The sequence below is a fragment of the Protomyctophum bolini genome, assembly GCF_963924005.1.
Source record: "Protomyctophum bolini genome assembly, chromosome: 8".
In the NCBI taxonomy this organism is placed as follows: Eukaryota; Metazoa; Chordata; class Actinopteri; order Myctophiformes; family Myctophidae; genus Protomyctophum; species Protomyctophum bolini.
Window position 1 is genome coordinate 47,301,667 of NC_137869.1, and position 19,670 is coordinate 47,321,336.

Sequence of the window (19,670 nt, forward strand, 5' to 3'; positions counted from 1 at the left end):
TCCACATGATATATTTTCTTTGTCATGGACACTTGTACAAAACATTAATAATTATACTCGAGTTGGAAGCATTAAGACCCATTTTAACCCTCAATGGCTTCCTTTCTGAAAAATAACGCCAAAGATTCACATGTTTAGATATTCTATTTACAATGAGATGCGGATGGGAGCTGGTGCCACTTGGACCCGGACGTAACGTAGCACTACAAAATGACGTCGGACTTAAATACTGAATAGCCGATCTACATGTTCACGGTGCGAAACAAAGTGTGCTTGTAGATCTGCTATTTCCACTAGTTTGGGTCCCGTGGAGACAATTACAATTTCTCTTTTGGGTCACAGGCTAAAAACAAAAAGTCTAAAGTATGAAATTTGTTCTCCGCATTTGACCCATCTCTTGGAGCGGTGACTCGGTGAGCCACAGCCAAGGAGCAGTGAGCTGCAGCCGTGCCATGCTCGGGAATCATTTGATTCGTTGATTTGACCTGACCAATCCAACCCATTGATGCTGAGTGCCAAAGCAGGGAGGGTACCATTTTTACAGTATTTGGTGTGACCCGGCCGGGGATCAAACCCCGACCTCACAGTTTCAGGGTAACCACAAGATCACTGTCGGGATAGGATTGGGAATGGGAACCACTTTTATCTTTGCAAAGAGTGAATAAAATGGTATAGTGGACATGTTCGTTGAACCCATGATTTCAAAACTCATGATAAAAAGTATTGACAACAAAATACCGTTTTTGCCACATTTATTGAATACAATGGTTCACATTTTACGACTGTGCATGGTGCCTTGAATAAGAAACATAGTATTGACAACAAAATACTGTTTTTGCCACCTTCATTGAATACGATGGGTCATATTTTATGACGTTGTACAGTGACTTGAACTGGAGAAATTATTCAGCTTCTTTTCCCTGTAACAATAGGAAAATAATGTTAGATATTCAACATGAATCTTTAGTTAAATCTTAGTTAAAGGATAATGAACCTTCAGTTATTGAACATTACCTTTGAGTCGCGACTCTTAGATCTCATCTTGTTGACCTGGGATTCAGCGATGTCGGCGCGCTCCTCAGACTCTTCCAGCTCATGTTGAATCTTCCTACACTTGGTCAGGTGAGTGTTGGCTGCTTCCTCCTGCAATATGATAGAGATATGGTTCAAAGCTGCACTATTTGAAAAGAGCATCTTTCAATTATAGACACTTTCAGGAAATTATAATGTGTTTATATGTGGCTAATACAGTAGCAGGTTCATGAGTGCGTCGGGACCGTCTTCAATTAGCCTTGACAGGTTCTCATTGGAATGACACGATCATGGCTGTGGTCAGCACCATGTGACCCCGAGCCAAATATTTCCACTTGCAGGGATTTTTTTGTAATGCTTTCTGTGGTCAATTTTGGAAATGTTTTTCCATTACACATACTGACTGCATGTGTGCATTGTGTAGCAGCATGCTTTCCCTTTCAGCATCCATCCAGTCACAGGTCTTCTCAACGCCCATGTGTGCTGTGTGCGCCCCATACAGCAGAAGCATGGCAAGCTAGAGATTCCATGTGCCGCTTGTAGAAAGCAGCAAGATGGACACTGAAGAATGCTCTGCTGTTGGTCATATGACATTGCATCATAACTGCAGCTGATTCCTATTATTCCTTTTAGTTAAACTATGACGACACACACCACTAACTTACAATGTCTATTTGACTTACCGCTTCCTCGGCCTGTCTCTTGTAGCCCTTCACCTTCAGCTGCAGCTTGTCTACCAGATCCTGAAGCCTGGCCATATTCTTCTTGTCCTCTTCAGTCTGAAGTGAGAGTGAATTTATAACATTAGCTGCATGTCCATCTATTCATTTAGTCAGTGGCATGATGATGGTTATTTAAGTGATATAGCCTACCTGGTATGTCAGCTCCTTCACTCTCCTCTCGTACTTGCGCACACCTTTAACAGCGTCTCCACTGCCTTTCGTTGCACCTTCAACCTCTGCCTCCAGTTCACGCACCTTCACAATGGAAACATACATTATGAAGAGATTTCTTCTTATTTCATTGACATATAAGCCATGTTGACCCATTGAGACCTGAAAGCAGATCGTTTTCTGGAGAAGAATATACTATTTCATGTCAAGGACCCCAGAAATTTTCTCTATTTGGCCGGGGGGGGGGGGGTTCCAGACCCACAGGAACGCACCAAGGGTGCCGGCCCGATTCCGGCGAGCCACCCCGCATCCGAAACAGTTGAGAAATGACAGAGTTACAACCATGCTGTTTCCGTGCTCAGACGCACCCACCCACACACATAGTCACTTAAGGAAGTGGTTTCACCACTTAAAAACGTTTGCTGTGAAATACATATATTCAAAGAATTGCACATGTTTTTACGATAAGAAAATCGCCCATGAGCTTGTATATTTGCTATTTTTCAATAGCTAAAGTTATAAACAATAATGGTTAAAGTATTTAAAAGCCATGGTGACGCAGTTGCGTTCCAGGTCTTAATGGGTTGAAGTAAACTACACTTTACCCTGCCCTCCAGTTTCTGGAGCTGCTTCTTGCCTCCCTTCATGGCCAGGTTCTCGGCCTCGTCGAGGCGGTGCTGCAGGTCCTTGACGGACACCTCCAGGTTCTTCTTCATCCTCTCCAGGTGAGAGCTGGTGTCCTGCTCCTTCTTCAGCTCCTCGGCCATCATGGCCGCCTGGAAAGTCATCGTTGTTGTGAGATCAAATATACTTTATTGTCCCGCATGTGAAACAATGTCTTGGTCTCCTGCGTCATTCAACACACGACAATGGCTCTTTAAAATCATGAAAGGTAATAAACAGATACATGTGTGATGTGTCATGAGACCAGAAGGAATCAAACCAGGTAATACAATCACAATATCTTAGTACTCATCATATTTAGTAGTAATTGTTGTTGCTATTAAATATCTTGATTGACTGAATATATTGTTGTACCAGTTCAGTCTGCACTGTAACATTCTGAACCATCTGCCTGAAGCCAGCACCTCATGTTCAGAATGTTCTTTTCCTGAGCACATTATGTTTGATACAAGTGCTGAAAATAGTGATATAGTTAATTTCCCCCCCTGTGATTGTCATGGCTGTTTGAACAAGACATGCATGCAATGCCATAAGGATGTCTAATTGTCCTGGTATAATGGACCTCTGGAATGGAACTTACATCAGTGATGGCCTTCTTTGCTTTCTCCTCAGCATTCCTTGCTTCTTGAACACTGTCGTCCACTTCACCTTGAACCTGGACCAGGTCAGTTTCAAGCTTCTTCTTGGTGTTCAAAAGGCTTGTGTTCTAAAAGATAAACATTTGGATTAGCAATACAAGTATGCAAGTATGTTAAATAATGTTGACAGTTTATTTTCCTTCTCCAATTGACTTACCTGGGAGTGCAACAGTCCAGCGCGCTCACTGGCGTCCACCAGTTCCTGTTCAGCCACTTTGCGGCCTCTCTCCGTCTGTTCCAGAGCCACTCTCAGCTCCTCGATCTCAGCGACCATGAGGCCGTTCCTACGCTCCACCATGGCGCCTTGTTCCTTCACATCTTCCTGGCCTCTGAGAGCATCGTCAAGGTGCAGTTGGGCATCCTAAAAAAAAGAGATCGCATATGAGGTGGACAACTGGACATGTTATGAGAAATGTCAGAATGTTGTTCGGATCATAGACCGTGTCAAGCCCATTCTGCTGTGATTTCAAATCCGCCATATTTCTATATCCGGTCCAGAAATTAATACTATATTGGCTGCAACCGCAGTGAGGGCGGGTCTTCACTCGGTAGAACCAGTAGATTTTAAAATTAACATGACCATAATTTACTAAACGCATATCATGATGATTTAAAAAATCACACACGTGTGAACTGAGTGGTGCAATTTCCCCCCCCCCCCACCCCCGCCTCTCTCTCTCTCTCTCTCTCTCTCTCTCTCTCTCTCTCATTAGAGACACAGCACTACCCCTCTCTCTGTTTCTGGCGCCCCCTACTGGTATCAATAAGTCACATACTCGTGCTCATACAGGTACACAAACAGATACACAAACAGGTACACGGACATTGCTGGTTGTAGGAGTGGTTGCACCACTCATAAATACGTTAAACTAGCGATTGAAAACAACATGTTTTTGAAAAGGTTTACTAAGGTAATCAAGTGTAAAGTTCGCCCACAACCTCATTGAGATTTTAATGATTTTAACAGTAGAAGACACCTGCTGGGCCATAAATAGGAACAGCAGCTTCAACGAGAAACCGGAAGTGGCTTCATTTCCAGGCAGCTAGCCCCTTGGTTCAGATGTTCAGAGCAGTTCCGCTGATTGAATATGTGTCTAGTAACTAATATGTTTTGCACCTTAAGCTGTCCCTGGATGTTCCTCAGCTGCTTCTGGGCCTCAGCAGCCTGGCGGTTGGCGTGGCTCAGCTGAACCTCCATCTCGTTCAGGTCTCCCTCCATCTTCTTCTTGACCCTCAGGGCATCGTTTCTGCTCCTGACCTCAGCGTCCAGAGTGCCCTGCATGGAGTCGGTCACCCTCTGGCTGTTCCTCTTGATCTGCTCCATCTCTTCGTCCTTCTCTGCCAGCTTCCTGTCAACCTCACCCTTGATCTGGTTGAGCTCCAGCTGGACACGAAGAATCTTAGACTCCTCATGCTCCAGAGTACCCTGAAATGTAATACAGGATCAAAAGGTTGGACCTTTAATGTAACATTGATCATATACTGCTATGCTGTTTGAATATAAAACGTATTGAAAGGAATCTAACAATTGCGCTGTTCATCTAGGACCTAAAAGTGTTACCTCAGCTTCCTCCAGGGCTGTCTGGATCTCTGCCTTCTCTGTCTCCACCTGCTTCTTTCCCTTCTCCAGCTCATGGATGTTCTTTCCAGTCTCCCCGATCTGTTCGGTCAGGTCTGAGATCTCCTCTGCAAAATTATCAATGAACTTTCAGCGACTATTTTGTGTTAAAAAAATAAATAAAGTTGTAGCCTGATCCATTTTGAACCTTAATTTAGTTATTCTTTAACTGTTATTTAAATAATGATGTAGAGAACTTACGTTGCAGGTTCTTGTTCTCACGCTTCATGGTCTCCAGTTGGTCCAGGGACTCCTCATAGGAGTTCTTCATCTTAAACAACTCGGTGCCGAGAGAACGAGCCTCTTTTTGAGCTCCTTCCAACTCCGCATTGCCCTCTTCATGTTTCTGCTTCCATTCTGCCAAGACCTGCACAGCAGCCGTGATGAAATGTGTCATTTACCTCCACTTTCAGGAGGAAACAATTAAAATAATTCATGTCAAATCAATTCACGTTGCTTAGACAACAGTCCGAGTGGCATTAGTCCGACAACACCGCTGCTCCCGAGATGTGCTGCCAGTTATAACTAACCTGTGGCTTACTCTGAAGTTAGGTTTAGGTTTTGGGTAGAGTGACGGACTCATGACTGTAGGACTGTTAGTACGTTGGACTAAACACAGGCACCCATGTCAAAGCACCTTATCGAAGTTCCTCTGTTTCTTGTCGAGGTTGGCGGCTAAACCGTTGGCCCTCTCCACGTCAATCATGAGGTCTTCCACTTCACCCTGGAGTCTCTGCTTGGTCTTCTCCAGAGAGGCACACTTGGAATTCACAGCCTCGATTTGCTCCTCAGCCTCCTGAAGACGCTGGGCGAGCTTCTTCCTGTTGATCACGAATCAAAGCATTGTGAGCTGAGATACATATATATATATATATATATATATATATGTATGTATATATATATATATATATATACATACATATATAATTATTATTATTATATTTTGTATAATGTTTGTTTATAATGTGAGTTTCCTGGGGTCCTTATATCTTTAAATTATGTCACCTCTTTTGAATCACAGACTCTGCTTAGCGAATGATTGGTTGTTTGTTTGCCTGAAGGTCAGTGACCGAAGCGTTGCCTATACTAAATAACTGTATCCTCTTGTACCGAGCAGATCAACAGTGTGCGGGCGTATTGTTTTCTATTTCATTATTGATGTGCACTTGCCTACGCACCTGTTCCTAAGCCTACTTTAGGAAAAAACACTGATGACTTACTTAGCCTCCTCCAGCTCCTCAGTGCGTTGGACAGCATCAGTCTCATACTTGCTCCTCCACTGACACACCTCAGCGTTGGCCTTGGACATTCCACGCTGCAGCTCAGCCTTGGCCTCTTGCTCCTCTTCAAACTGCTCCCTCAGGAGGTCACAGTCATGGCGAGCTGACTGCACAGCGTGGGCGAGGGCGTTCTTTGCCTGTCAAAAGAAATACGGAAAAATAATGTCAGCTGGATGAAATTACAAAAAGATGGAATTAGGTCTGTTCGTAAAAAAAAAGGCTGTGCCTTATACCTTAACCTCCTCTTCAACGAGTCTCTTCAACTCCTCGATCTGCTGGGTGAAGGCCTGCTTGCCTCTGGTGAGCTGAGAGACCAGAGCTTCTTTCTCCTCAAGTTGACGAGCAAACTCACCTAGTTATAGACATTTGAGTATAAGTTTAAAACATGTAAATCATCTTTGATCAATACATACAATTCCTGGCATCGCCGCTGATAGTATCTCTAATTATGGAATTTGCTCAAGGGCCATTGACAAACCATGTAGGCTAGTAGACCTTACAATGCAATGATGAACATTTACCATTTTCCGTCAACAGTCTTGCTCTCTGAGCTCCAATATCATTGATCTGGCGAACATTCTCATCACTCTTGGACTTGATTTCACTGAGTTGGTCCTCAAGGGTGCGGCACATCTTCTCAAGATTTCCCTGTTGATTATCATTGGACACATTCAATCACTGAAGTAACCTACAATGTATTCCTTCGTCCCCCCCCCCCGCCCTGATTGGTTCATTGAACGTATTTTGTCATGAATTACACACAAGCACTCTATTCTACCTTTGCCTTAGCAACAGCTTCCATGTTGCTGGACAGGTCATCGATCTCCATCTTGTATTCGCTCTTCTCCTTCTCCAGTTTCTGCTTGACACGCTGGAGGTTGTCGATCTGCTCGCCCAACTCTGCGACGCTGTCCGCCTGCTTCTTACGGAGAGCAGAGGCCGTGGCCTCGTGCTGCAGGGTGGACTCTTCCAGGTCACGACGCAGCTTCTGGAACTCAGCCTCGCGCTTCTTGTTCATCTCGATCTGAGCGGCAGTGGCTCCTCCAGCCTCCTCCAGCCTCTCACTGATCTCTTCAAGTTCCCTGGACAGATCAGCTCTCTGCTTCTCAACCTTGGCCCGAGCTGCACGCTCTGCCTCAATCTCCTCCTCCAGTTCTTCAATACGAGCCTTTCAAATGAATGGACATATTACAATTCAAATTTTCACTTACTTATCATCAATGATTTTAAATAAGTATATAATAAAATAAATACCTGGAGTTCTTTGATCTTCTTCTGCAGCTGTGCTCCCATAGATTGCTCATCCTCAATCTTACTCAGAAGCTGGGCTACTTCAAAGTCCTTCCTGTGGTATACATACAGTACATCATATGTTAGTGGTAGTTTTTATCCATGGCAATATTATTATTATTGTTGTTATTATTATTGTGGTCCACATTACTTCTTTATCTTCTCATCAGACTGCTGCTTGTCATTCTCCAGATCCATTATGGCTTCCTGGGCCAGTTTCAGATCACCCTCAAGCTTTCTCTTGGTTCTCTCGAGGTCCATGCGGAGCTTCTTCTCTTGCTCCAGAGAACCTTCCAACTGCACAACAATATAGTTTTCGTATTTTTCAGTAAGACAATAAACGTACCGTATTCAAGTTTCAAAATATTGACTTGATGAACTCACGTCATCAACTTGCTGTTCCAGCTTGGTCTTGGCCTTGGTCAGAGTGTTGACTTTGTCTTCCTCTGCCTGCAGGTCATCCAGGGTCTGCTGATGGGCCTCTTGGAGCGCCTTCTTCTCCTTGGTCAGCTTAGCAAGACCTTCATCTTGAGAGGCCATCTCCTCAGTAAGGTTCTTCACCTAAATAAGCAGAACGAATGGATCAATATTGTTCTAGAACTTGATAAGACCGCTAAGCGAGAAGAGTGTATAATCGTGAATGGATCATTATTGTTCAATAACTTATAAGACGGCTACAGCGTATGATCATGAACCTTGTTTTCAGTGGCGTGTTTCTCCTTCTCCACTTTGGCCAAGGTAAGCTCCAGGTCGTCGATGTCCTTCTTGAGCTCAGAGCATTCGTCTTCCAGCTTCCTCTTCTTGGCAGTAAGCTCTGCGTTGATCTCCTCCTCGTCCTCCAGTCTCTCGGTCGTCTCTTTGAGCTTCGCCTCCAGCTGGATCTTACTTTTAATGAGACCCTCACATCTCTCCTCAGCATCATTCAGAGCCTCGTCTCCCTGGTTGTCAATGAAAGAGATAAGTGAGGAAACATGTCAGCATTATTTTGTTCTGGGTGAGATTTCGCTCCTATGCCACTTGAATGTGGAATGCCCTAATAACGGGAATTAAGAAATGTGAATCCCTAGACCCTAGTCTAGCACCAACGGGTGGCTGCAATTCGAAACTGGCGCCTGTAAAAAACCCATTCTACAAGCAGTGAATACAAATTTTAATCAAAGATTAGTTTTGCAGCTGCTTCCATGGGGGACTTGTGAAAAAGGCAGGCTCTATCATTGTAAGAGCCTGGATGGTACAGAGGTGAGGACAAGGAAGAAGCTGGAGGCTATCAACCTCCAGCAGTGGCATATGCAGTAGATTCACCCTCCCCACAGAAGAACCACACATTGGGTCAGGCCTTTGTGCTGCTAGCCATGTAGCTATACATACACTGATGCCAACAGCCGTTGGGCCCACCAGGCATTCTCTGCCATGGTCTACTCTACATCTACATTAGATAAAATATACAAGGTCAGATAATAAACAATATGAAATATTATTAGCAACATTTCCTGTACAAGTGTAGCTACTTACTGATGACGCTGCCACTGCAAGGGTATTCTTCTCCTGCGTTAGAGCAACCAACTTCTCTTCCAGGTTCTTCTTCGAGGCCAGAGCACTAGCCAGGTCTGTCGTCATCTTTTCGTAGTTCTCCTTCATCGCTGCGAGCTCCTTCTCAGTCTCAGCGCTCTGCAGAAGAGGCTTGATCTTGTAGTAGACCTTCATCCATGGCCAGTGTTTCACAGCGACGAACGAGCGGAGGTTGAACTGGATGGTGAAAACGGCATCTCTGTGGAAAACAGTTTCAGTGGATCATGATCGAGGGTTTCCACGTATTACGACTGCAAGCTCTGACTATAGTTACTATTATTGTGTCATAGTTACTTGCGCAAGCAGAGTGTGCAAGTACTGCGATCGGTTGGTTATGTACATTAAGTATGTTGGGGTATGTATGTCGGTGTCCTCCAACAGCCATTCTTGGTGACTAAGGTATGTTTCAAGGTTGGTTTAAGGTCAATAACGGGTCTAAATGATTTAGAATAGAAAGGAGCTCTATGACTCAGAGAAGCAGTCGTACCCAGACAGACAGCAGAGAGGTCTAGGACTCAGAGCAGCAGTCGTACCCTGCAGACAGACAGCAGAGAGCTCTATGACTCAGAGCAGCAGTCGTACCCAGACAGACAGCAGAGAGGTCTAGGACTCGGACATGGCCTACTTGTGTGCAAGGCGCAAGTTGGCATCTCGAGAGTGTTACTATTGTTGTCGTTATTTGCTGTTGGTATTATCTTTGTTGCCCTGTGTCGTGGCAAGGTAAATGTAGATGGCCGCCCACCCAAGAGCCTGGTTCTGCTCGAGGTTTCTTCTCCTGTTTTTAAGTGGTGCAACCACTTCTACATCCAGCTTTGTCCGTGTACCTGTGTACGTACGTGAATGAGCATGAGTGGTGTGCGCATGCGTGAAATTGGAACGAGAGAAGTATGTGACATTGCTGCCACCTGCTGGACGCAAATCAACTGCCTGTACAATGGGAGGTGGACGGCAGCGCGCATGCGCGATCCATAATAAAGCTAATATAACGGAGCAGAGAGAGAGAAAGAGAGAGAGAGAGAGAGAGGGGAGTTGCACCACTTGGTTCACACAGGTGTGATTATTTGCTTGTGTGCTTACCTTACTGCCGTCATCTTGACAAACTCCTTTCTCATGAGGTAAGCTCGTGCGAGAGCCTGAGTCATTGTGACAAGAGTGAACAGCTTCTCATCTCGCATCTCCTCCAGGGTACCCAGCAGACCAGCTTTGAAGAACACCTGAACACAATGTTACAAAACACTGTCACTAAACAACCATAAAATCTTTAGTCCACTCGGGATAATGTTAAAACAGGTTCACAGTGTGCTCACCTTGGTGTGTCCAAACCTGTACTCATCAACAGGAACGTCAATGGACCCAAGCAGCTTCTCTGAAGCTTTCTTGTTGTCCATGAAGGCACCATCGGGACACGCGCTGGCGTTCAGTACTTTGTACCTGTTTTTATAAAAGTTCATGGTCATTTTGCGCTGGCATATATACTTTTCTAAAAGTTGGTCATTTTGTTGGTGCATTGACTAGGTTTGGAAATAAAAGCTGCTGGGGGAAAAGGAATGAATACCTCTGCTTGAAGTCAGCGTATGGGATTCTGCTGGGGAAGCCCTTTCTACAGATCCTGATGCCCTCCAGCACACCGTTACACCTCAGCTGGTGGATGACCAGGAAGTTCTCCATCAGGCCTGTACAGATGTTGCTTTATTATTAGAAGAACAAACTCTGGCCAAAGTTGCATTCAATTATAGTTTATCATTTCTATTTTCAGTGTTTACCTGGACACTTGGACTCGTTGGGAATCAGGCAACGCACAAAGTGAGGATGAGTGCTCCTCAGGTTGGTCATCAGCATCCCCAAGTTTGCCTATTGAGACATAAAACAGCCAATTGTGTTTATTATTAGTAAAAAGTCATACAAAATTGTACTTTTTCCTCCGCTACTATTATTTGAACTCATTAGATACTAGTTTCTTTGCAGATTTAAAACATACTGTACATTAACCATTTAAGCCCTATTTTAAACAGAAACTGTTTAATTGTTAATTTTGTTTATTTCTTACATGGATATAATGTTGATAGTAATAATAATGCTTCACTCTTACAGGAATATAATGTTGATAATAATGAATAAAAAATCTTACCCTGAATGCACTAGACACAGTCTGCATGGAACCACCCTTCTTCTTGCCTCCCTTCTTTGTATTATCTGTTTATATTTGTTAGAATCGTGAGTTATCATCATTAGTCATAAGAATCTACATTCCTCCCTAGTGTTCATAGTATTCATATAAGAATACCCCCAGGCTCAGGTTGGGGGATAGAACAAATTATTATACTCTATTTCTAAAACGGTTAGTCCCAATACTTACTACTAGAATCTGATTGGCTGGGTTCCGTTGTAAAACTACAACCTAGCTCAAACCCTAAACCTAACCTCCCACGGGGCAGCTAAACATAACCTTAAACCATGTCTAACCAATGACTAGTCTAAACTGCACCCCCGATAATCCACACCTTCAATCACTTTATATAATTCCCAGCTGATCCCGCAGCTCTGCAGCTGAACTGGGGAAGGGGAGCACTTGATTGCCTTACACACCCTGGCCGTGCGGGCGTCTAAGCACCGCCCGCGCTCATATGACTGTGAATGTGGCCTCGTAAAGACATCAAGCTCCTCCTATTCCCCGTCACAGAGACTGGAGTAAATACAAGGAAGTGTGGCTCGCTCTGGTGGGCGTAAAGGGTAGCTACTTTTGTGAGTGTAATAGTTTTATGACGTTAATATTACTATGTGTGTGTAACCATTTCAGAAAAGCAATAAGCCACGCGAGGTCCCAGCTTACCGTGTCATTTATAATGGCTGACAGGGTCGGAGACCTTCCGCTACGCGTCGGGTCTCACTACACCTCTCAGCCATTATAAAATACCCGGTAACCTGAGACCTCTTGTGGCTTATTGCTTTAATTAAAATTTCCTAGAGGGTGGGCTGGTGGGTGTGTTGGACGTCACAAACATAACAGGCACACCGCTGCTCTGAACCGCACCCAACTTGTCACCAACACTGATCTGGTCTGCCATCAGAATAGCTGGCCGCTGGGCACCATTGCTAAGCCCCTTCTATGTTCCTATTGGCTGAGGTTTAAACAGCCATAGCTCCAGTTCCCTGCATGCTTCCCCAAACTTGGTAGGTGCGCCAATTAGGAAGAGGCTGTAATTGCTTAAGCCCCGCCCCTCTGTGTTCCTACTGGCTGGCCTTTAAAGTAAACAAACATAATAACATGCAAACAGCATCCTGGAACACATTATATTATATTAATAAACATACCTTCAGGCTCAGGTGGGGGATAGAACATAGCCAGCAGTTTAACTGAAGACTTCTGGAACAGCTGAATGACAGAGTCGTTAAGAGGATCTTTGTTCTTGTCCAGCCAGCCTGTGATGCTGTAGTCCACCGTTCCAGCGTAGTGGACCAGGGAGAAGTGAGCCTCGCCCTTGCCTTTGCCAGGCTTGGGCTTCTCAAAGGCCTTGTTCTTTCCCAGATGCGCTAAAATCAGCGCCTCTGCGAAGGATTTGTCTGTAGCCTTCGGGAACATGCACTGCTCTTCAAGGATGGAGAAGATGCCCAAGGGCTGTGTAAAGGAGACAAAAAAATACACATCACCAAAAACAAATCCAAACCCTTGATGCTGAGTGCCAAGCAGGGAGGCACTGGGTCCCATTTTTAGAGTCTTTGGTATGACCCGGCCGGGGATCGAACCCCCAACCTCCCAGTCTCAGGGCAGACACTCAAACCAAAAGGCTACTGAGCTGGTGCAATTAAACCAAAGAACAGAATAATTGTACCTTCTCAATCAGCTCAATGCAGACAGCCAAGTCCATGATAATACATACAAATGTAGGCTAATAATAATTGTATACCTTCTCAATCAGCTCAATGCAGATAGCCAAGTCCATGCCGAAGTCAACGAGATCCCAGGGAATTCCCTCTTTCATGTACTCTTCTTGTTCCAGAACAAACATGGTGTGGTTGAAAAACTGTTGCAGTTTTTCATTGGTGAAGTTGATGCACAGCTGCTCCAGGGTGTTGAACTGTGAGTGGAAATATCATTATTAGTCCAATCTCTTGTAATAGTCTTGTGTAATTGTGAAAAGTACACAAAAGTAAGTAGGCCTAAATTCCCCCACTTAAAACAAGTCCATGCTTACATCAAAGATCTCAAAACCAGCGATGTCCAGCACACCAATGTAGAAGACCCTCTGCTGCTTGGTGTCCAGCATCTCGTTGATCCTGATGACCATCCAGAAGAACTCCTTCTCATAGAGGGACTTGGCCAAGGCACCGACTGAGTTCATTACCTAAGGAAATAGGAACGTTAGGCAATTTAGAATTTAGACATTTAATCCAGAGTGATTAGTAGTAGTATAATCTCAAAATCTATAATCTGTACATTGAAACTATACACACAATATGGTGCCAGGTCAAATTAACCTTATATCGTTCTACATAACACGCTATCTAAATTGCATTTTAGCATTTTTATAAACCGGCAAGGTTGTCAAGGCTAGGGCAAGTGCTACGGCAAGTGATATGGGCTAATGGAGTCTGAAGATGATTTAAGACAGTGTGGACACAACTCAAACAGATATTCTAATGGCATGGCATGTGTTAATATAAATGTGCGTATGAAATCAGAACATGGAAAACATGCAACTCACCTGTGGCACAGTTTGTCCTTTCGTGACAAACTCGTTTCCCACTTTCACCCTGGGGTAACAATATGCCTTAAGCATCTCTGCTGAGTTTATGCCCAACAGGTAGGCAATCTTGTCAGCCTCTGAAATGTCCATGCAATTTGAATTTTACATTTTAGGCATTAATCCCAGAGAGCGATTTACAGTAAGCACGAAATCATCAAATGCATTAACCAAATAATCATCGTTCTAAACCAGCGGTTCCAAAACATCTTTGGCCATGAAAACATTAGGCCAGTGACAAGGGAGGATTTTTACGGCTCTATAGCAGTGATTCCGAAACATAAATTTCATGGACCCCCAGTTTCACACACATTATGCTACGGACCCCTGATTTAATGGCATTTCTATCTCTGGTATACCCCAATTTATATTGTAAATACTTATCATTGGAATAACACTATATTTAAAATGAAACCATAGCACCACCATTAGCCTTTTCTTTTTAATTTTTTGTCCCACGATTTTGTAACCCATTTTTCACCCCTGTGTCAATGATCTAATGTGATCCTGGGCTCTACACACCCTCCGCCAACCTAGTCCCCATATATGGGAGACATGGGGAGAGCAACGGACTTGAACTCATGCTTCCTTAATGCCAAGTGTCCAAGTTTCTCCTTTACACCTGACAGGGGGGAGTTTCCCTGGTTGGACGTAGTTAGCCATCAGGCGCCCCAGCTGGCCAGGGGGAGGCAGTTTAGAGACCAGGATTACTGCATGTCTTTTGTGAGGGTACCTACCCTAGGTCCAGAAAGGCTCTTTCGCCAACCCAGCCTCGGGTGTGGGAACTGATGACGTGGAGGAGGAAACACACTACCAGCACCCACAGCATCTCCGAGCGGGAATCAAACCCAGGACCTTCTAGCTGTGAGGCGACAGCACTATACCAACTGTGCCACCATGCCCCCTATCATTAGCCTTTTCATGTCGCGCACCCCCTAGAAGGCGCTCACGCACCACAGTTTGGGAACCACTGGTCTAAACAGTATATAATTAAAATCATAATAATAATAGAAATATATTTAAAACAGAGTCGCGATTTAAAATAGTCGCGAGGAATCCACTGGGAATTCCATCTTGTATCCATATATTTATATATATTTATATTCTATATTGTATAACAATGACCAAAAGCTACTACTTCTACTAGTACTACTAATAATAATAATAATACTAATATAAATAAAGACCAGCTCACCCTCTGTGCCGTCTGGTTCGGCCTGTTCCTCACGCTGCTTCTGTTTGAACTTCATGACTCCGTGGTGCATCACTGCACCGGTGAGCTTGTAGATCAGCTGTTTCTCCTCAGCGTTGAAGCCCAGGATGTCGATAGCTTCCTGATGTCAATAAGCAGAGAAAATGTGTTCAAAAGATTGAGATTATTATTATCATTAGATTAGCAAACATTCTTTAAAACGGTGTACAACTCAACTGTAAACAAAGCAACATAGGCTACAGTGTATGCAGGGTATCTATCTGCACATTTCTAAAGTGGCAATTTTAATACCTATACAATGAATACAAAATAAAACAAATGAGACCATTACTGCATCAAAAGTAATCAACAAATACTATACTATAGTATAACTAGAACTGCACTCTGTCGAGTGCTTACTTGCTTGTTGCACACTAGTAGCCTACTAGTGCGCAAGCAGAGCGCGCAAGTACTTTCGACCGCTACAAACTGTCAAATCTCAGTTTCTCTGTGAAGGAACGTTTGAAATGTTGAATTATTAGGTTTAACTATTTGCTACCTACCTACTTTATGCATGTAAAAAAGTAATATTATTAAGTATGGTACAAGTTTCTATCTATAAAATAAATACAGTTTTATCGATTTAGATCTGGATCCTTTTTTAGTTTCTCAAAGAAAAATAAATCATCGATTTCCGATAAAAAAGGTATATAAACTGAAATAAAATATGTTATCACGTATACAGTATAATTATTCAATTATTTATTGTAAGGGGGCGCTGGTACTTCACGCTCTGTGAGTTTTTCTCCACCAGCACCAGAGGGCGCTGTGACTTCACGCTCTGTGTTTTTTCCACCAGGGGCCGCTGTGACTTCATGCTCTGTGAGTTTTTCTCCACTAGGGGGCGCTGTGACTTCACGCTCTGTGTTTTTTCCACCAGGGGCCGCTGTGACTTCACGCTCTGTGAGTTTTTCTCCACCAGGGGCCGCTGTGACTTCACGCTCTGTGAGTTTTTCTCCACCTGGGGGCGCTGTGACTTAACGCTCTTTGAGATTTTATCCTCCAGGGGACGCTGTATTCACTGGGTGACTATCTCTCGGAGGTTTTCTAGAATTTTTCCCAGAAGATTTCGACAATAACGCCTTGGTCTTCCTTCCTTCTGTTTCACGTAACACTGACCCAACGTTATTCTGCTCAGGAAAGTTAGTTTACTCAGGAATATGCTGATGAATTGTCCACTCTATTTAGAATACACCTCTATGAAAGGTATTTACCTATATGACACTATCTGGTGAAAAATATTAAGGTTATTCTATTTAAACATTATTTTGTTACGTAATTAAAACAACAATGAATAACGTAATGTTGTAATTAATATGCACGAGTGACGCTTCTTGCGTATATACATGCAGATCTGCTATTTTCACAATATGTAGGCCTATCTGTGAAACTTACAATTCCAAGTTCAGTTATTTGGGGGCGGGGTCACAGCCTAAAAGCTTTGAGAAGCACTGATTTAGTGAATACATTTTGCAGAGCAACTGACTGCAGTCCACAGTAAGTATTAGAAAGTGTTTTTAAAATAATGTCCACTCACGTCAGTGGCGTCGAGCTCCACCTTGTCGTCAATGCTGGCCACAACGATCACACCCATGCTGATCAGTGGGAAGTCGTAGGGGTTGGAGCTGATCAGGCACATTTCTGAAAAGGGATTTAAAAAAGGGTGAACATGTGCTTTTTCGGGCGGCATGGAGTGGCTGGTAGAGCAGCCGGATCATCCGGATGGGAACTACATGGTTCCCAGTTCGATCCTTGTGGGCTCCCCGAGAGTTATGTCGTCCTTGAGCAAGACTCTGAACCCCTGATTGCTCATGATGTGCAGGTTGGTGCCTTGGATGGCAGCTTGTGCAGTGCCTTGTAGGCGGTGAGGAGTATTTTGAGGTGAGGTTTTTATTTGAGGTTCTTTGTTTGAGAGGCAGCCAGTGGAGGTCGTGAAGGACTGTTGTGATGTGATCTCTGGAGCGGGTGGTGGTGAGCAGGCAGGTGGCTGAGCTTTGAACAGTTTTGAACTTGCATAATCAGTAACAACCACTTACCAATAATCTCAGGTTTGTGGTTGGTCATCATCTGGAAAAAGATGTGGTAACCCCTCTCTGCAGCAAGCTGATATGTCACTCTGGACTTCTCCAGCAGATCTGTATGGGTTGTACATAACTCATATAACAATGATACTACTACTGCATAATTACTACTACAGTACTACTAATAATAATAATCCTCAAATTAAGGGATATCATTTTTTATCTGTGAACTTCATACTTACATGTCTCAATATCAGCACTGGCCAGTTTGCCCGATGTGCCAAAATGGATTCTGATGAATTTACCCTGTTTGATATAGAGAAGCACAATTAGTTGCATCGCTCTACATTGTGGAATCATTGCAGGTTTTCTCATGAGATGTCATTATTTTTACACTTACAAAGCGAGAGGAGTTGTCATTCCTCACAGTCTTGGCATTACCATAGGACTCCAGCAAGGGATTGGCTGCAATAATCTGATCCTCCAGTGACCCCTAGAATGTTTTAGACATGGCCCAGTTTGGTCAGAATTGTTTCAAACTGAATTGCTATATTGCATATAAAAGCTTTTATGTTCAAAACATTTATTTGTTAAAGTTAAGAATATATCATATAGGCTCTACCTTGATTTTACCGCTATCGGCTGCCGATTTTTCTCCACCGGAACTAGCTGTTGCAAAGTACTGGATGACACGCTTGGTGTTCACAGTCTTTCCAGCACCGGATTCCCCACTGGTTAGAAGACAAATGCAATTAGTGAATGTGTGTACAATGGCCTTGTTTTAATGCCTAGAAATGATGCAAACTTACGTGATCAGGACAGACTGGTTCTCTTTATCTGTAAATTGGAAAGCACACTTTTGGTCATGGATATACAGCTCAAAACCACTATAGTTTAATATATATTTTTACATAGTCCAGTCTAGTACTGTACGTACCCATCAGCATGAACTGATAGGCGTTGTCAGAGACAGAGTAGATGTGGGGTGGAGCCTCAATACGCTTCTTGCCCCTGTAGGCATTTACAACCTCCTGGTCGTACACTGGGAGCCACTTGTAGGGGTTCACAGTTGCACAGAACAAGCCGGAGTAGGTCTGAAGGCGAGAAGAGAGAGAACATTAACATCATGCAACATAGCACTGAGTACGCCACATACTTGTATCTGGGATAACGGATCACTAGAGCTGGGATTATTCACTGACGAGTTGCAAACTTGTGGCATTGAGCAATAATCGATTTTATTTGGTTAAAAACAGTGTTAAAAAGCTCTAAATATTGATAGTTGCTTGTTCAGTAACCGGAGTCTCCAGGTCACTCCATGTGCAATACTGCAATTATTTTCTCAGCGTGTAAACCACCTTACATAGATCATCCATGCTGCATAACGCTCTTTGAGGTTATACAGGACGGCGGCTTCACTGAGGTGGGTCATCATGGCCATGTCCTCAATCTTGTCATACTTGGGAGGGTTCATAGGGGTGACGTCTGCCTCAGGCACAGTTCTTTCCTAATAAAAATAAATACATACAATAAAATAAAAAACAATCCAGAATGCTGGATTGGAATGATTACAGTAATACTGTGCCACTGTTTGATTGTAGAATACCAGCTCACCTCCGCCTTTTCAGTAAGCAACTGCACAGTGACTTTGCCACCGTCCTTACTGATAATCTTACACTTGAGGTACAGCTCTCCCTTGTCAGCCACATATGCTGCCGTTTTGGCATCAAAGGGCGCCGACTGAGACTCCATTCTCTCCTTCTCTGGTTTACGGAGATATATGGCGGCCTTGCCGTACTGCTCCATCTCTGCGTCCGTACTCATGGTGGCGGCTTTCTGTCGACGGACAAATAGATGGTGTTGATGCCTTTTTCTGACTTGAGATCGGAGCAGATAATAATTTCTATAGGACTACAGCATGTTGGACTATTATGGTTGTTATAGCTTATTGTAGGTTTAATAGAAATATTATGGACACTCACTTTTCCCTTCTACCAGTAGAAATGGAACCTCGTGTGCAACCCCTAAGTGTGAGGGAGGGGAAAAACACATTTTTAGGACATCATGAATTATTATTATTATATTTTTTATGGAGGGACATAAGACAGTAGGCTGACAGGAAATAGGAAGAGAGATGGGGGGAAGACATGCAGTAAAGGCCATCGGGATTGGGAGTCAAACCCCCGGCACACTGCCAGACAGGATTACCAGCCAAGGTGCCTGGACCACTAAGCCATTGCACAGGCCAAACTAAATACAGTTTTTAACCATGAATTAAATTGGATTATAATGAATCCTGATGTTCATTCTTGTCAAACACCACTTTCTAAGAGAGACATTTTTAAATGTCTCTTTAGTTCCACATCTGAAAAGAGGAACTTTCAATATTATTTGCATGCATTCTGTGTTTTTGTTCTTTGCTTGTTCTTAATTCCACTAAGTTGTAATTCATCATTAATTACAGCCATGTTTTTTCTTTGTGCTGTAGCAATGCTAGACTTTATTTTCTTACACATTGGATGAATTAAGGTAGATTAGCCAAACTGTACTCAAGTTAAAATATATATTGTTACTGTAAAATAATAATATTCCTAGTAGGCCTAGTAGATGTAAAAGTACTAAATAATTAGAAATCGCTTGATTACGAGTAG

General features: G+C 43.4%; 1 protein-coding gene across 1 annotated transcript; it reads right to left on the reverse strand.

The window, feature by feature from the left end:
- Positions 1-795: 795 nt before the first annotated feature.
- On the reverse strand, positions 796-19,094 carry LOC308319697 (myosin heavy chain, fast skeletal muscle-like). The gene is made up of 40 exons (XM_080769841.1): positions 19,002-19,094; positions 18,634-18,855; positions 18,383-18,526; positions 17,957-18,113; positions 17,829-17,856; positions 17,642-17,750; positions 17,420-17,512; positions 17,262-17,325; positions 17,035-17,133; positions 16,536-16,639; positions 14,942-15,080; positions 13,708-13,826; positions 13,198-13,347; positions 12,910-13,080; positions 12,317-12,620; positions 11,133-11,197; positions 10,768-10,855; positions 10,560-10,677; positions 10,312-10,435; positions 10,082-10,218; positions 8,948-9,203; positions 8,131-8,373; positions 7,820-7,996; positions 7,587-7,732; positions 7,400-7,490; positions 6,924-7,313; positions 6,667-6,793; positions 6,379-6,497; positions 6,086-6,282; positions 5,503-5,686; positions 5,067-5,232; positions 4,809-4,933; positions 4,365-4,673; positions 3,405-3,608; positions 3,190-3,315; positions 2,531-2,701; positions 1,905-2,009; positions 1,716-1,811; positions 1,015-1,143; positions 796-920 (listed from the first exon to the last, which is right to left on the reverse strand). The coding sequence occupies exons 2-40, from the start codon at positions 18,841-18,843 to the stop codon at positions 903-905; spliced, it is 5,802 nt and encodes a 1,933-aa protein (XP_080625967.1). The 5' UTR covers positions 18,844-18,855; positions 19,002-19,094; the 3' UTR covers positions 796-902.
- Positions 19,095-19,670: the final 576 nt, after the last annotated feature.

Bases quoted from the DNA above. Each gene is read 5' to 3' on its own strand.
- LOC308319697 (XM_080769841.1), bottom strand. From the start codon at position 18,843: ATGAGTACGGACGCAGAGATGGAGCAGTACGGCAAGGCCGCCATATAT. The intron at 18,114-18,382 runs GTAAGGTGGTTT...TCTCGCCTTCAG, and splicing joins ATGCAGCATGGATGATCTAT to ACCTACTCCGGCTTGTTCTG. The intron at 17,751-17,828 runs GTAAGTTTGCAT...TCTTCTAACCAG, and splicing joins AACCAGTCTGTCCTGATCAC to TGGGGAATCCGGTGCTGGAA.